The sequence below is a fragment of the Crinia signifera genome, chromosome 1, assembly GCF_055691185.1.
Source record: "Crinia signifera chromosome 1, ASM5569118v1, whole genome shotgun sequence".
In the NCBI taxonomy this organism is placed as follows: Eukaryota; Metazoa; Chordata; class Amphibia; order Anura; family Myobatrachidae; genus Crinia; species Crinia signifera.
The window spans coordinates 159,613,678-159,627,416 of NC_139217.1; the positions used below are offsets into that span (position 1 = coordinate 159,613,678).

The 13,739-nt window shown below is 44.9% G+C and overlaps 1 protein-coding gene across 8 annotated transcripts in view; it reads right to left on the minus strand.

The window, feature by feature from the left end:
- Nucleotides 1-13,739, minus strand: part of CSGALNACT1 (chondroitin sulfate N-acetylgalactosaminyltransferase 1) — a 352,935-nt gene that overhangs the window by 22,249 nt on the left and 316,947 nt on the right. For all 8 annotated transcript variants that reach the window (XM_083175360.1, XM_083175409.1, XM_083175374.1 and 5 more), the window contains 2 exons: nucleotides 9,194-9,372; nucleotides 7,099-7,193 (listed from right to left, as the gene is read on the minus strand). In XM_083175360.1, coding sequence (XP_083031486.1) covers nucleotides 7,099-7,193; nucleotides 9,194-9,372 — 274 coding nt within the window. The remainder of the gene's footprint in view (nucleotides 1-7,098; nucleotides 7,194-9,193; nucleotides 9,373-13,739) is intronic.

Sequence of the window (13,739 nt, forward strand, 5' to 3'; positions counted from 1 at the left end):
TCACATTTGTTATATATATTCAAATAATATTCAAATAACAAGTGTGTAAAAAAAGATAATATTTCCTGTATACTGTAAGGTAAACATTACAGGGCATTATGATGAATAAAAATGTTTGTGTGCCAATTTTCACACTTATTATGAAAAAAAACTCACTTGACACTCAAAGGATTAAGAACCCCTAGGACAAATTGGGAGCGATGGGTGCGTTCTAGGTTGACTGGACCTTCTTCAGCATCACGGTTGGTCACTGTAAATGTCAACACATACCCCCTGCTGTTGTCCAGGAACTTGTGGATAGTTTGCCAAAAGGGTGTCTGCACTACAGTAATAACTGCACGTGGTGAAACTACAAATTACTGACTTCAATAAAATGTTTCTCTCAGTGTCCAACTTTTGTCTACATAGTGGACATTCTACCCTCTAAGCCAGTGATTTGCAACCTTTTTACCTTGCAGCACACTAAATACGTTTTAAAATTGCCAAGGCACACAATGAGATCCCCACAGGGCAAAATACATTGCCCCCCAGGAAAAAAAAAAACCCTATATTCCCCCATATAAAAAACAAACACACTGGTCCCCACAGGTAACAAAAATAAACTACACTGGCCCTTTACATGAAAAGAAAAGACCAAATAAATAACAGTTGAACTGGTGGTGGCTGTAAACTGGTTTGGGCATCTTTAGATCTGGGGGAACACTTGAGAACAGCTCAAGGCACACTAGTGTGCCACGGTACAGTGGTTGAAAAACTCAGCTCTAAGCTGTACTTGTCCTGTTTAAGCGATTCTGGATCAGTTTTGTTATGTAGTCTGCACCCCATTTAAATTGCCCTTCTTTCATTATTCATTTCTATTTTATAAATGCAATTTAGAGGTTGGTCCTCCAGACCCATATACAGTACATTAGAACTTGCTGATAGTGCTTAAAGCTGCATTATCAAATTGGATAATTTCCTCAAGATTCCCTGGGGGTGCTATCGGTTCTATACGAAATAATAATTTTGTTTACCAACTTGAAATGGTTGCAGAGGGGGAGGTGACTGGTCTTTATCAAGGGTTGTATGAGAAGTTTAGGAGCCCCAGAGAAAATTGTTGTATAGAGCAGCGACTGGGGAATCTGGCTAGTGGGAGGTGACACCCTAAATAAATATTTAGCATCTTTAAATAGCCAACAATGTTATACTTTTTGTCTAAATGTTCCAATCGTTTCGCAATACTGCAAGGCTGGTATCACAAGTAATATAGACTGTGCAGGCAGAAGCTGTTTATATTACAGAGCAGATCATTTAGGAGGGCCATGCTGCAGAATGTAGCATGGTCCCTCCTCCCCTCACTTCTTGCCAATGCCATCATCCTCCCATGTCCCTGCAGCTGCGTGGATAGCTCTGTGTGTATGCCCCTTTAAGTCTTGCTCCTTGGTGTACTGAAACCACACGTGTCATTCTCCAGTCACCTCGAATTATACTTGAAGTTGTAAGCAGCAGCAGCAGCAGCTGGTTAAAAACTTGGGTTTGATCACCTGATTATTTTCAAATTGGGCCAATAATTGCATAGCATGTAACTACCTTCAGCCTGTGCTCTGGGAGTGCTGGTCTCTCACACACAGAGCTGAAGGAAACCTGTCAGGCAGGCCGCCACACAGAGACTAATAAGGTAAAACATAGCTCCTTTTATAATGAGTCTCTGTTTGGCTCCCTAGTGAATCAGCTGAGGTGACGGGTAATGGATAGTTAGCAAATGTCTATTTAGTTAGCCTCCAAAGTTGAACAGGTTTTTGTTTGTTCTTGCTGTGGATAATAATACATCACAGTGGAAGGGTCAATTTGTCTGGTGTCCAGACTAATTTGCGCGTGTGGAAACTTGGCTGTCCTGTTATAAATAATGAATAGAAAATTGCATGCACTATTGCTTTTCTTTAATTGGGTATAAAGTCGCTTATATTTGCATAGGAAAACATTTAAACAAGGCAAAATAACAAGCAATGCAGAGCTGAATAAGGCACTGTTAGTTACTTTGAAGGACTCATATCTTGGTGCTTCCTTTTTGTCAGTATATTTATAAATCATGGAACAAACAGGAAAAACATGGCTCTAAATCATACAAGATATATAAAAAAATAGGATGCAGTGACAGTTATTTTCTGTCACATTTGGTAAACAAAGTATACTGGGGTTAAAGCTATAATTTGCCTGTACTTTAAAAAAAGATTAAAAACACAAGCTACTTTTCTATACCCTATGGACCACATTGTACAATTCCACCTTAAATCTGGGATATGGGTGACAGGGGCTGGCTGGCAACTTTCAGCCTGGGGGGCAACACAAGCAAGTGGCCCATCACCATCGCCATCGTTTCACCACCTTACCCTCTCCCCTCTAGTATGCAGCAAGGATTAAACAATCCTTCCCCACCACACACATACACCAGAAATGGGGACATAATGCCACACACCGTAATGCCCATTACACATAATGCCAACACCGTAATGCCCATTACACATAATGTCACACACCATAATGCCCATTACAAATAAAGCCATCACTGTAATGCCCATCAAACATAATGCCAACACTGTAATGCCCATTACACATAATGCCAACACCGTAATGCCCATTACACATGCCACACACCATAATGCCCATTACACATAAAACCATCACTGTAATGCCCAAACATAATGCCAAGACCGTAATGCCCATCAAACATAATGCCAACACCGTAATGTCCATTACACATAATGTCAACACCGTAATGCCCATTACACATAATGTCACACACCGTAATACCAATTAAATATAATGTCACACCCTTTAATGGCCATTACACATAATGCCAACATCGTAATGCCCATTAAACATAATGCCACACCGTAATACCCATTAAACATAATGCCACACTGTAATGGCAATTAAATATAATGCCACACACTGTAATGCCCATTGAACATAATGCCACACCGTAATGCCAATGAAATATAATGCCACACACGTAATGCCCATTACACATAATGCCAACACCGTAATGCCCATTACACATAATGTCACACACCGTAATGCCCATTACAAATAAAGCCATCACTGTAATGCTCATCAAACATAATGCCAACACCGTAATGCCCATTACACATAATGCCAACACCGTAATGCCCATTACACATGCCACACACCATAATGCCCATTACACATAAAACCATCACTGTAATGCCCATCAAACATAATGCCAACACCGTAATGCCCATCAAACATAATGCCAACACCGTAATGCCCATTACACATAATGCCAACACCGTAATGCCCATTGCACATAATGTCACACACCGTAATACCAATTAAATATAATGTCACACACTATAATGGCCATTACACATAATGCCAACATCGTAATGCCCATTAAACATAATGCCACACACCGTAATACCCATTAAACATAATGCCACACCATAATAACCATTAAACATAATGCCACACCATAATGGCAATTAAATATAATGCCACACACCGTAATGCCCATTGAACATAATGCCACACCGTAATGCCACACACATTACACATACACATAATGCCAACGTCGTAATGCCCATTACACATAATGCCAACACCGCAATGCCAATTAAATATAATGCCACACACCAATAATGCCCATAATTCCAACAACATAATGCCCATAAATTATAATGCCACACGCTGCAATGCCCAGTACACATAATGCATAGGCTGCTCCCCTGCATAACAGGAGGACACCAATGGCTGCTCCTCCTACTTAACAGGAGGACACCACAGGCTGCTCCTCCTGCATTGCAACAGGAGGACATCACAGGCTGCTCCCAATTCATAAAAACAGAAGGACATCACAAGCTGTTTCTCCTGCATTACATCAGGACACCACAGGCTGCTCCAAATGCATAAAAATGGGAGGACACCGCAGGCTGCTCCCACTGCATAACATCAGGACACTGAAGGCTGTACCCCTTGCATAATAACAGGACTGAGGAGTCAAGCCACCGCAGGCTTCTCCGGAAGCCTGAGAAGCCTGTGGTGTCCTGACTCCTCAGTCCCGTTCTCCCCCTGTAAAGATACTGTAGTACCTGCGGTAGTGAGGCTGATCTCGCCGCCGCCGGATGAGAACAACGAGGCTGGGGGCCTGCAGCACTAGTATGGTGCCATCCATGATCGGCAGAGGCAGGATTCCTTCCTTGTGTCTGCTCTGGCCTCCCTCGTCTCGCCTACATCCAGCCCACAGCCCTGCCCAGTTTGTAGCTGCCTCCTGCACTGTCTATACATGTCCTCAGTGCAGGAGGACGGCAGCTGGACCACCAGGGGGCCCTTACTGCCCCGAAGCGCTAATTGATAAAGTGGCCCGGGGGGCACATGGCACCCTGCCCCCCGGCCCAGCCCGCCTCTGATGGGTGACCATGCTCTCAAGTTGCCATAGCAATAGCTATGTCCGGGTCATACACCATCCATTCTACTGCTGACCCCAGTACCGTCAGCGTCCGTGGTCATGCTGTGGCTGAACAGCTGGTTGATGGCAGCGTTGATTGATAGACAGTGCTGGCCATCCACCAATCACAGTCATGGAAGTATCTAAACACTGATTGGTGGATGACTGATGCTATCCACAAATCAGATGCAGCAGGAGGGATCTATTACATGTAGACTCCTCCTGCTGTAGTAGTAATCCAACCTGCGTCCTATGTCGCAAAATTAGATCACTGACAAAGGATCAGGCAGCTTGCAGTACCTACAGTATGGCGATCCTTGGCCTATTCCCTCACCCTAAATAACAGCACCATGCCTCAGTTTGGAGAAAGGTCTTAAGGAGATCACTGTATGACAATGTAGGACTGGAACAGGTCCTGCGCAAAGTACCAATAATCAATACTTTGTGCATGATGCTGCAGGAGCCTACGGGACTTGACTGACTTCCCATTGAGCCTCCCAGAGAATCAGGTACAGGTTGATTATCTCTTATCTGAAATGCTCAGGACCACGATAAGGGATTTTTGTGGATTTTGGAATATATATTTTTTCATACTTGGTCCCCCGGCGGTGCCCCGATGGTCCATCGACATCCACGGCGGCCATCAGAATCCTCTTCAGCAGCATCTCTGGTCCCAGGGGTGCATTGCACGAGTGCGAGGGTGTGCCGGTGATGTCACCAGCGTGCCCACGCAATGCATCCTTGGGACCGGGTATGCCTCTGAAGGTAAGTTTGAAAAAAACGAGGTGGGGAAAAATATTCTGAAAAACCACTGTTTATGGAAAATTTCAGTTTTTGGAATACAAGGGAGACTCAAACTGTATTACATTGGGAAACTTCTTTTAACACTACATTCTAATGTGGATCCATGAAACTGTTCCCTTATACTATCTCCAGTATAGGTATAAAGCTTTTGTCCTTATATATTAATTCTGCTACTTTACTATCCACAGTTAAAAGTACTTGAGAATAGCTCCTGTGTCCTGACTAAGGGATGTGGGCAGCATCCCGGGGGTCTGGATGTCGGCATTCAATATATTGACGCCAGCATCTCAACTGCTGTCAAAAGACTGGTAATGGAATCTCAAAAGTACCAGGAAGCCAAAGTCAGAATACTGACAGCCGGAATACCGATCAGCGAGTATGCCACTGTGACACCATTGGTCAGCTCAGTTACCCATGGATGTCAATGGCAGTCTGATGCCATAGTGTGTAAATCAAGCTCTCCACATTATAACAGCTACTCTCTGCTAGCTCTCTACCTGAGAAAATGGCTGAGTTACAGTCAAGATGGGTATAGAGATATTTATATGTAGAGATGTGCAAGGCAACATACACTTTACCCAAGGGTTGATTCTGTGCAACTAGTCCCATTCTTCATTCATAATAACTGAATATAAAACACAAAATGGACAAAACCCAGTTGCATTGCAGGTGGGGCATATGTAACATATGAGAGTTAAGCTGCCCACACATGGTAAGAGTGTTTAAACGTTATGGCTGTTTTCAACCGATAAAAACTTTCTGTGTGTGGGCATGATCATGATCCAATGCGGGAAGCCACTGGTCATTCATCTAGCTCGCTGATCCCATCACCAACATTTTGTGCACGATTTGGCACACATTGCTCTGTGTCTAGGCATGATGAACGATGTGGCAATCGTGTTATATGATTTGCAGTCTTCAATGATCCATCTAACCAGCTGATCGTTTACTCAATCATACATAAAATTGTTTGAGTGTTCTGGATTTCAAGGGAAATTGTATAGGAGATTGGATTGTTCATAAAAATCTATCCGTGTGTGGGTACCAATATTTTCTTTCTGTGCAGATTAAATACTGTCTGCTGTAATATTATGCTGGGTACACACCAGGACGACAAGGGTCCGATCCCCTCAATCTAGATCCAATTCCGACCGATTGGATGTAGATTGTGTGGTGATTGGGCCCTTTTCTGTCCTGGTGTGGACCGATACCGATCCGATGCGCGGTCCCGCGGGTCGGTCGTTCTTCAGATCCTACCTGCTGCAAGTAGGATCTGAATAACGACCATACTCTCGGGTGCGGGTCGCCATCAGATCAGACCCGCTCATGGTGCACATCGTGAGCGGGTCATGCCCCCCGCGTCATCGTGAGTGAGTCAGAAGAAACACTGATGACCCGCTCATGGTCGTCCTGGTGTGTACCCCGCATTACACTACAATTTAGTCTTCAGTTTTAACGCACCTCACTGAAATCTAAAACGCTCTCTGCCCATGTTACATCTGCCCCACCTGCAGTGCACAGTTTTGTCCAATTGATTAAAAAAAATGTGCGGTGTGATGTTGTCTGAATAACTCCTAATATCCAGTAGATATATATTTACCGGTAATCTTTTATTATTTGACTGTCTAGGATTGTAGCACAAGATAGGATAACCACTTATCCTCTGAGGTGATAGAGAAAGAGACGCAGTCCAGAAATGTATCTATAATGCTATCATATGTGCCATTTTCTTGAATGCATTTTCCTGTCAGCAACATGAATAAGGTACCTGCCGCATGGTAGCACTGCCCCATTTCTCAAACTGGCACTAACAATCTACATTGACCTCCCATTGTCTGTAAATTACTTACCAGTTGCTGGTCAACAGAAGGAATTAGATCATGATGCCCATAAATTATAGCAGGATTATACTGGCTGAAAAGAACTGGATAGAAAACTCTTTTCCCTAAAGGAGAGACAAAATGAAAACATTTCAGGTCACTTAGCATAGCTCAGGCAAGCAATACTAAATGAAAACATAGCAATGCCTTGTGATAAAAAAAAATGCATTTAAAAAAATTGGGAAATATTAAACAGCTAAAAAATGTCAAGAGGCGACAATGGTATTCCACAAACCTGTTCTAATATGAGTGTAGCTAGGGTCCCGTGCTACTGTACATCAGACAGTGTCATACAGATCTCTAGCACTGAGCATGGGGCCAGTACTAATGATGGCAGTTGTTGCTGTGGTGGACCATATTTACCTACTTCAAAGCTTTCCTCTCAGGGAGATGCCTAGCGAGGAGAAGCATGTAGGGGGTGACAGGGGCAGGGCCGGACTAACTGTATCACTAGGCCTCATCCGTGTGGAGAAAATAACCTGATTGAACAAATTTGCGTAGAAGTGGTGCAAAAATGATGTGATTAGCACAGATAGACATCATCAGGACCCACCCCACTGCTTCCTGTTCAGGATTGCGGCCTACTCTTTTGTGAGTGCAAGGGGCAGTGCCATATTTCCCATTGGGCTTAATGGGCACTTGCCCAGGAGTCCAAGGAATTAAGGGGCCCACCCCAATGGGGAAGATGGCATTGCCCCTGGGAGGAGGAGCTGCTGCAGCGGCGGCAGCTGGAAGCTTGTAGCACTGTGCTATTTGCTGGGCGGCAAGCTGATTTTGAAAAGACTGGCCGGACGCTGATTGGCTGAGAGAATCCAGCCAATCAGTGTGTGGCAAGTCTTCTGAAAATCAGCTTCCCGCCCGGCAAAATATATAGCGCTACACAGGCTCCCTGCCTTGCCTCCATGGCTGTCCTGTCTTGGTGGCAGGTGCCCCGGCTGGTGTGAGTGCAGTGAGTCCCGGAGCCTCCGCTCCCCCCTGCCCCTCACACAGCAGCCAGAGCACTGTTTGGCCACTCAGTCACTGATCCCACCCACGCTGCCCATACCTGCCGTTCTGCCCGCGCCTCGGCTTCCTCCCGGTAAAGGCAGCTAGGCAAGCTCCCAGCCGCTGCTGCCCATAGGTATGTAGGGAGGGGCCGCGCTAATATTCTGCCCAGGGGCCCCCCACAATGTTAAGACGGCCCTGGCAGGGGGACTAGCCAAGAAACCGGGAGTCCCCCACAGGATCTGGGAGATAGGCTATATCAGCCACATGGATCCTCTCAACAGTCCTAAGGAAACTCACATTAGCATAAGGTAGCGAATGTAGTTGATACGGCATCACCCATACACGGCCACTTTGCATCCAGCAGAAAATCAGACTCCTCATTTTTAACTCCACCTTTTTTTTTTTTTCACACCGTGGATGGAGCCCAGCAATCAGGTAAATGCCACCACACGCGAGTGAAATCTCGTCCATGTGTGAGGCTGCGAATGCATTTGCAGCCGTGCACACAGGGGGAAATCCATTCGTAATCACTCACCATCTAATGGATTCCCCCCTGTCTAGACTTACTCAGAGCCGCAAAGGCCATGGGGAGAAACAGGCCGTTGCTGACGTTAGTGGCCGCCCTTCCCAACGACCAAGCACCGCCTACGTTTTATGGGGCACTCCCAGAAAATGACGGCATGCTACCTACAAACAGCCGCCGGCTGTCAATCACCTTGCATACGGACAATTAAGGCTAACCTTTGTTTGCTCCATTCGGACAGATGGCTCGCACATGTGCACAGCGAACCATACAAATGCGCGGTCTTCCGATAATTGGACATCTGCCCAGCCTGTCCAAATGGGTCTGAATCAGTTCCATTGAGTAAAAACATTGCAGCAGAACTGAACAGTAGGTGTATATTTTACGTTACACTACACACATAAAAAATAAATGAAAAAGAAAATACAGAAGTTCTCCAGTGCTTTTGGATCTGCATGCATTCCTCCAATCCTTAGCATTAATAATGTAACAAAAGTTATCACTGAGATGAGAGAAAGTAGCTCTGAACTGAACTCACTGCTGGACAGATCATACCTGGCTGCGTGTTTATTCTGCATGTGTTCATAAACTCTGCATTAAAGTATATATCCACATCACAAAAAAACAGAAGAACATTATTTCCTTTCCAGGCGCGAGCTCCAACATCTAATCCTTTTCCACGGGAGAATTCCTCATTCAGTTGAATGAAAGTGAAGTTCTTGAAGTTTGCTGCCCTTGAAAGAGAAGAGCAGAAATAATAGGTAGTAACAAAACTACGCCATATACTCTATTTGTAACATCAGATGGACAGTTACCCATTTTTTACCAAAATACGGGATCTCCAGGTTTTGGACAATGCCCCAACCCGGGACAGACCTATGATAGAACCTGCAATAACCTGGGTTGGAGCCCAGGTGTAAACATGATCAGCCTCATTTACCCTGCACATGGGTTCAAGGTGAACAGTTCTGTTGTCACCTGAAGATTACATCATCTCCAAGCGCCGGTGATTTTGCTCTTTATATGCTGTAAATGGGACCCAGTGGACCAGTTTTTACTGTCCCCATTGCCCATGTCCAACCTTGCACGCTATAGTGTTAGATTCCTGGGATACTAGACCCTGGTTATTTTATGGGGAACCTTACACTGAGCCGTGACCCAGGCTATTATTGTGACTTTATTATTAGTAATAATGATAATATATCAACACATACAAACCTTTATTAAATGGGACTATATATTACTTGCTGAGGAGAAATATTTTTGCGTTCATATTTGTTCTTCTCATCAAAATAAATAGGGACCAGCCTGTCACCAGCACATATGTGCAACCCTATGCTTTCATATTCCACATAGTACAATAAAGGATACTTTTAATTAAACAGCTACATACATTGTATGCGTTCATAAAGTCAACATGGCAGTAATGTTGACAGACAACAATGTTAACAATTCATTTGAAATTTATCCATTAACCTTTAACCTAATATCGTAATTTTTACTACGTGGGCATGTCAGTGTTGCCATTTTCCAGATGTTGACATGCATTAAGCTGACAAGGGGACTACATTCTCATTGCAAATAATCTAACTGAAAAGGAATCACAATGGGCCTTATTCTGATCGGTGCGGCCGGATCCGAATATGCGGCCAGGACCGTGCGTGCGAAACCCCGCCTTCCATACGGATCGCCAACTCCGTCCGTACGCGGTAAGAAGCTGGCCGAACGGACCGCACGTGTATTTTTCACGGAATACGCCTCCTCCATCTCAGGGAACCTCCCCCATCATTCGATGGTCGCAGACCATCGAATGCAGGACCGAGTGGTCCACCAGCTCCCGCAACCTCAGACCACACGGACATTTTTCCGTGCAAAAGCAGGGATCTGGGCGGGCAGCTGACATCCGGCGATGTCATATGTCCGCCCCCTACACGTGCGTCACGACCGCATTACCATACGTACGCCCAGCGTTTGCATGGGAACGCCCATGAAATGCGGGGCGTATGCATATGGTAATGAGCCCAAATAGCCCTTCACGCCCCTCTCCACCCCCTGTTCGTAGTGTTCACATTGCATGCGGGATTTGGCCCTACGCCCCGCTCGCACATGCGCAGAGATGCCTCTGCACATGCGCAGACACAAAACATCGGCGGCACGAACGCACGCGGATATTACCGCACCAACCAGAATAAGGGCCAATGTTGGGTGAGGCTTACTAGCTGGCTAATTTATGTACAGATAAGAACCTAATTAGTGTACATCAACTCTCTCACAATCATCCATCAATCTCCAGGCTTCAAAGAGCAATATATCAAGACCTTTATTATCCTTCAGCAGTTCATTATTAGGAGGACCTCATGACTTATCAATCACCAATTAAATGTACTTAGCAAGAGGACAATCACTTAGATGTGATGATAAACAAAGTAGGTTATAGATTTTAATCTAAAACTAGTAAACACAAGACAAAGCCACAAATACAGCTAGGTATTTCTATCTGTTAGGCAGTAGTACAGTATTTTCTAGAAGGGCAATAGCTATTTTATACCCAAAAATCCTGCATACCATTTAATAATTTGTCTACTGTGTACGCAGCACCTTAAAGGCATGATTCAGGTCTGTAAACAAAGCAAAAAAGGCATTGTGTAAACCATTCTGCACTGCAGGTGGGGCAGATGGAACATGCAGAGAGATTTACATTCGGTGGGACTGCAGGAGGCGTTAGTGAGCGGTAGTGAATCAGGCCCATTGTCCAGTGTTTACCCAGCTTTAATTCCAGTTGCTTGCTTTATTGCATTACTTACAAACAAAAATCAGGCCCTAAGTGTGGGAAGTATCAATGCCATATTTCTGGCAAAACTCAGAAAAATGCTGTTTTTTTTTAGGTTTGGCTGCATTCACTATATGTTTCAGGATCCGGAAAGTGGCGTGTGCCAAGATGCTCCATCGGCTATCAAATTTTGATTTTAAAAGGACTATGATCTCTGGAAAGTTTAAAAGTATTGAAGATTTATGCTGAATTCTCTTGTAAAAATGTCAGTGACATTTATAAAACACAGTAGGAAATTGGAAAAGCATTGAGGTGTGTTGTTATATAACACATCCCCCTGTAGCCACAGTCTGGAGCAGGCAGGACTGTTATGGTGTGTGCCAAGGCTAATTAATGGCATTAGTCAGATTTTCCTATGCACCTGGAGGAAATAAAATGTGCCACAACTAAGATTTTTATATACATCAAAGTCAAGGAAGAAAAACATCAAAGGAGAGGGTCAAACCAGCATTATAAACAGATTATCCAATATGCTGAATAAGAATCACTCCATAAAACCATACTGTATGTATCTTTTATACATGAAAGTTGTTTGACAGCAATATTTTTACACAGCAAGTGTATAGATATGTCTAACAAAAAGGAAGGAACACACATTTCCTATAGATTCTTCTTCATGTTTTTATTTTCAAGATGACAATATAAAGAAAAATAAAACATTTTTTTTTTACTTGGAGCCCGAAGTGGTGCTCCAAACATCCAGTACAGTGACCTAAATTGTGCATAGGGGCATACATATGTATGGACCCTCTTCCAAAGGAGAAGGGCCACGGTTACTCCCCTAACCCAAAAGGCACAAGAGGGGAAAATAGGGATCGGTGGGTCCACCTCGCTGAAACTCGGAGAGTACCTCTTCCCTCAACCACCAAAAGGGTTAAGGCGGGTGGGTCCTCCAAGCCGAAACTTGGAGAGACCCTTGTTGGGTTTCCCTCTGCCTTGTGGCTCAGGGTCGTCCTTGGGGACCGCAGCTCTCCCCTGAAGAAGAGAGCTTTGGCATGTGGAGTAGTCCATAAGAGTCATACCTACAGCCCATAAAATGTGAGCAAACAAAAATTGAGAACATGAAAAAGTGACAAACGTGAGAGGGGTGAAGAGAAATTAATAAGAAAAAGAGACCCCAGCCAGAAGACCGGGGTGGGGACGTGAAAAATTGTCCGACCCCAGCAAAAAGGCCCAGGGCAAGGAAGTGCTGTGCTAGCTTAAAGGGAAAGTGCGCGTGGGGACACCAGTGTACATTTAGAGCACCTTTGAGTTTCCCTGGAGGCACGCTACACCTCGGGCTCTAAGCAGCCAGCCAGTTGCTGTCCGAACGAGTGTTTCTCTGCTCTTACCTATGGTGTTTTCCAAACCCTGGCAAGGGAATGGATACTCCACCAGGTTTTCACATTGATTCCCTTGAGGGTTGAGGCCCCCTAGGAAGAGAAATCTACCAGTGTTTGTCGCATCCCAAGTTTAAGGTGCTAAGCTGGGCTTTTTGCTGTCTCCCCATCAGAGGCTACGAACTACTGGAAGGGGAGCAATCTACTCAGTCTCAGCGTTTCCCTGCTCCTTGGGAATGGATACTAGACCGGGCTTTTCACGGTCTCATCTTTCAGGGACTACAAACCGCATTAAGAGAGTCACGTACTAGGCCTGGGGTTTCTCCCCTCCCTAAAAGTGGGGAAAGAGTCCGTTTTCCCCTCCCCCGGGCAGAGTGAAGATATTAATCCAGATGTTTCACTGCCCCGAGCATGAGGTTTCCTGTCCCCTCAGCTCATAGGAGCAGGTACTTGGTCCAGTCTCTCTCTATTCTTCTGCCAGGGGAGGTCCACATCCACTAATAAGAACAGATACTACACTTGGTCTTAGCCAAAAGGCCCCCTTTCAGTACATAACAACGCAACTAAAACTATTTTATTTTATTTGTTGCTTCATGATTAAAAAGTTAAGGTCTGCACACCTGGGGCAATTTGGGGCTATTTTTTAAGCGATCTGACTACATCACTTTGAAAGTAAACCCGGATCTCTTCGTGCGTACAGCGTATAGCGATGGGGATGCGCTGTCCCATGCACAGCCATTGTCTCCAGGGATAGATAGTGCATGCTCTGACTATCCTACTAAGATTGCCGCATTTTGCCTATTAGCATGTGCAAAACGCTGCTCTGCATTAGGGTGGCCAATCCCGGGATCGGCGGGATCCCGGGATTTGGCCTCCAAAATGCCGGGATTTCAATCCCGGGATTGGAGATTCCAATCCCGGGATTTCGGGATTAGACTGCACATGTGCAGTC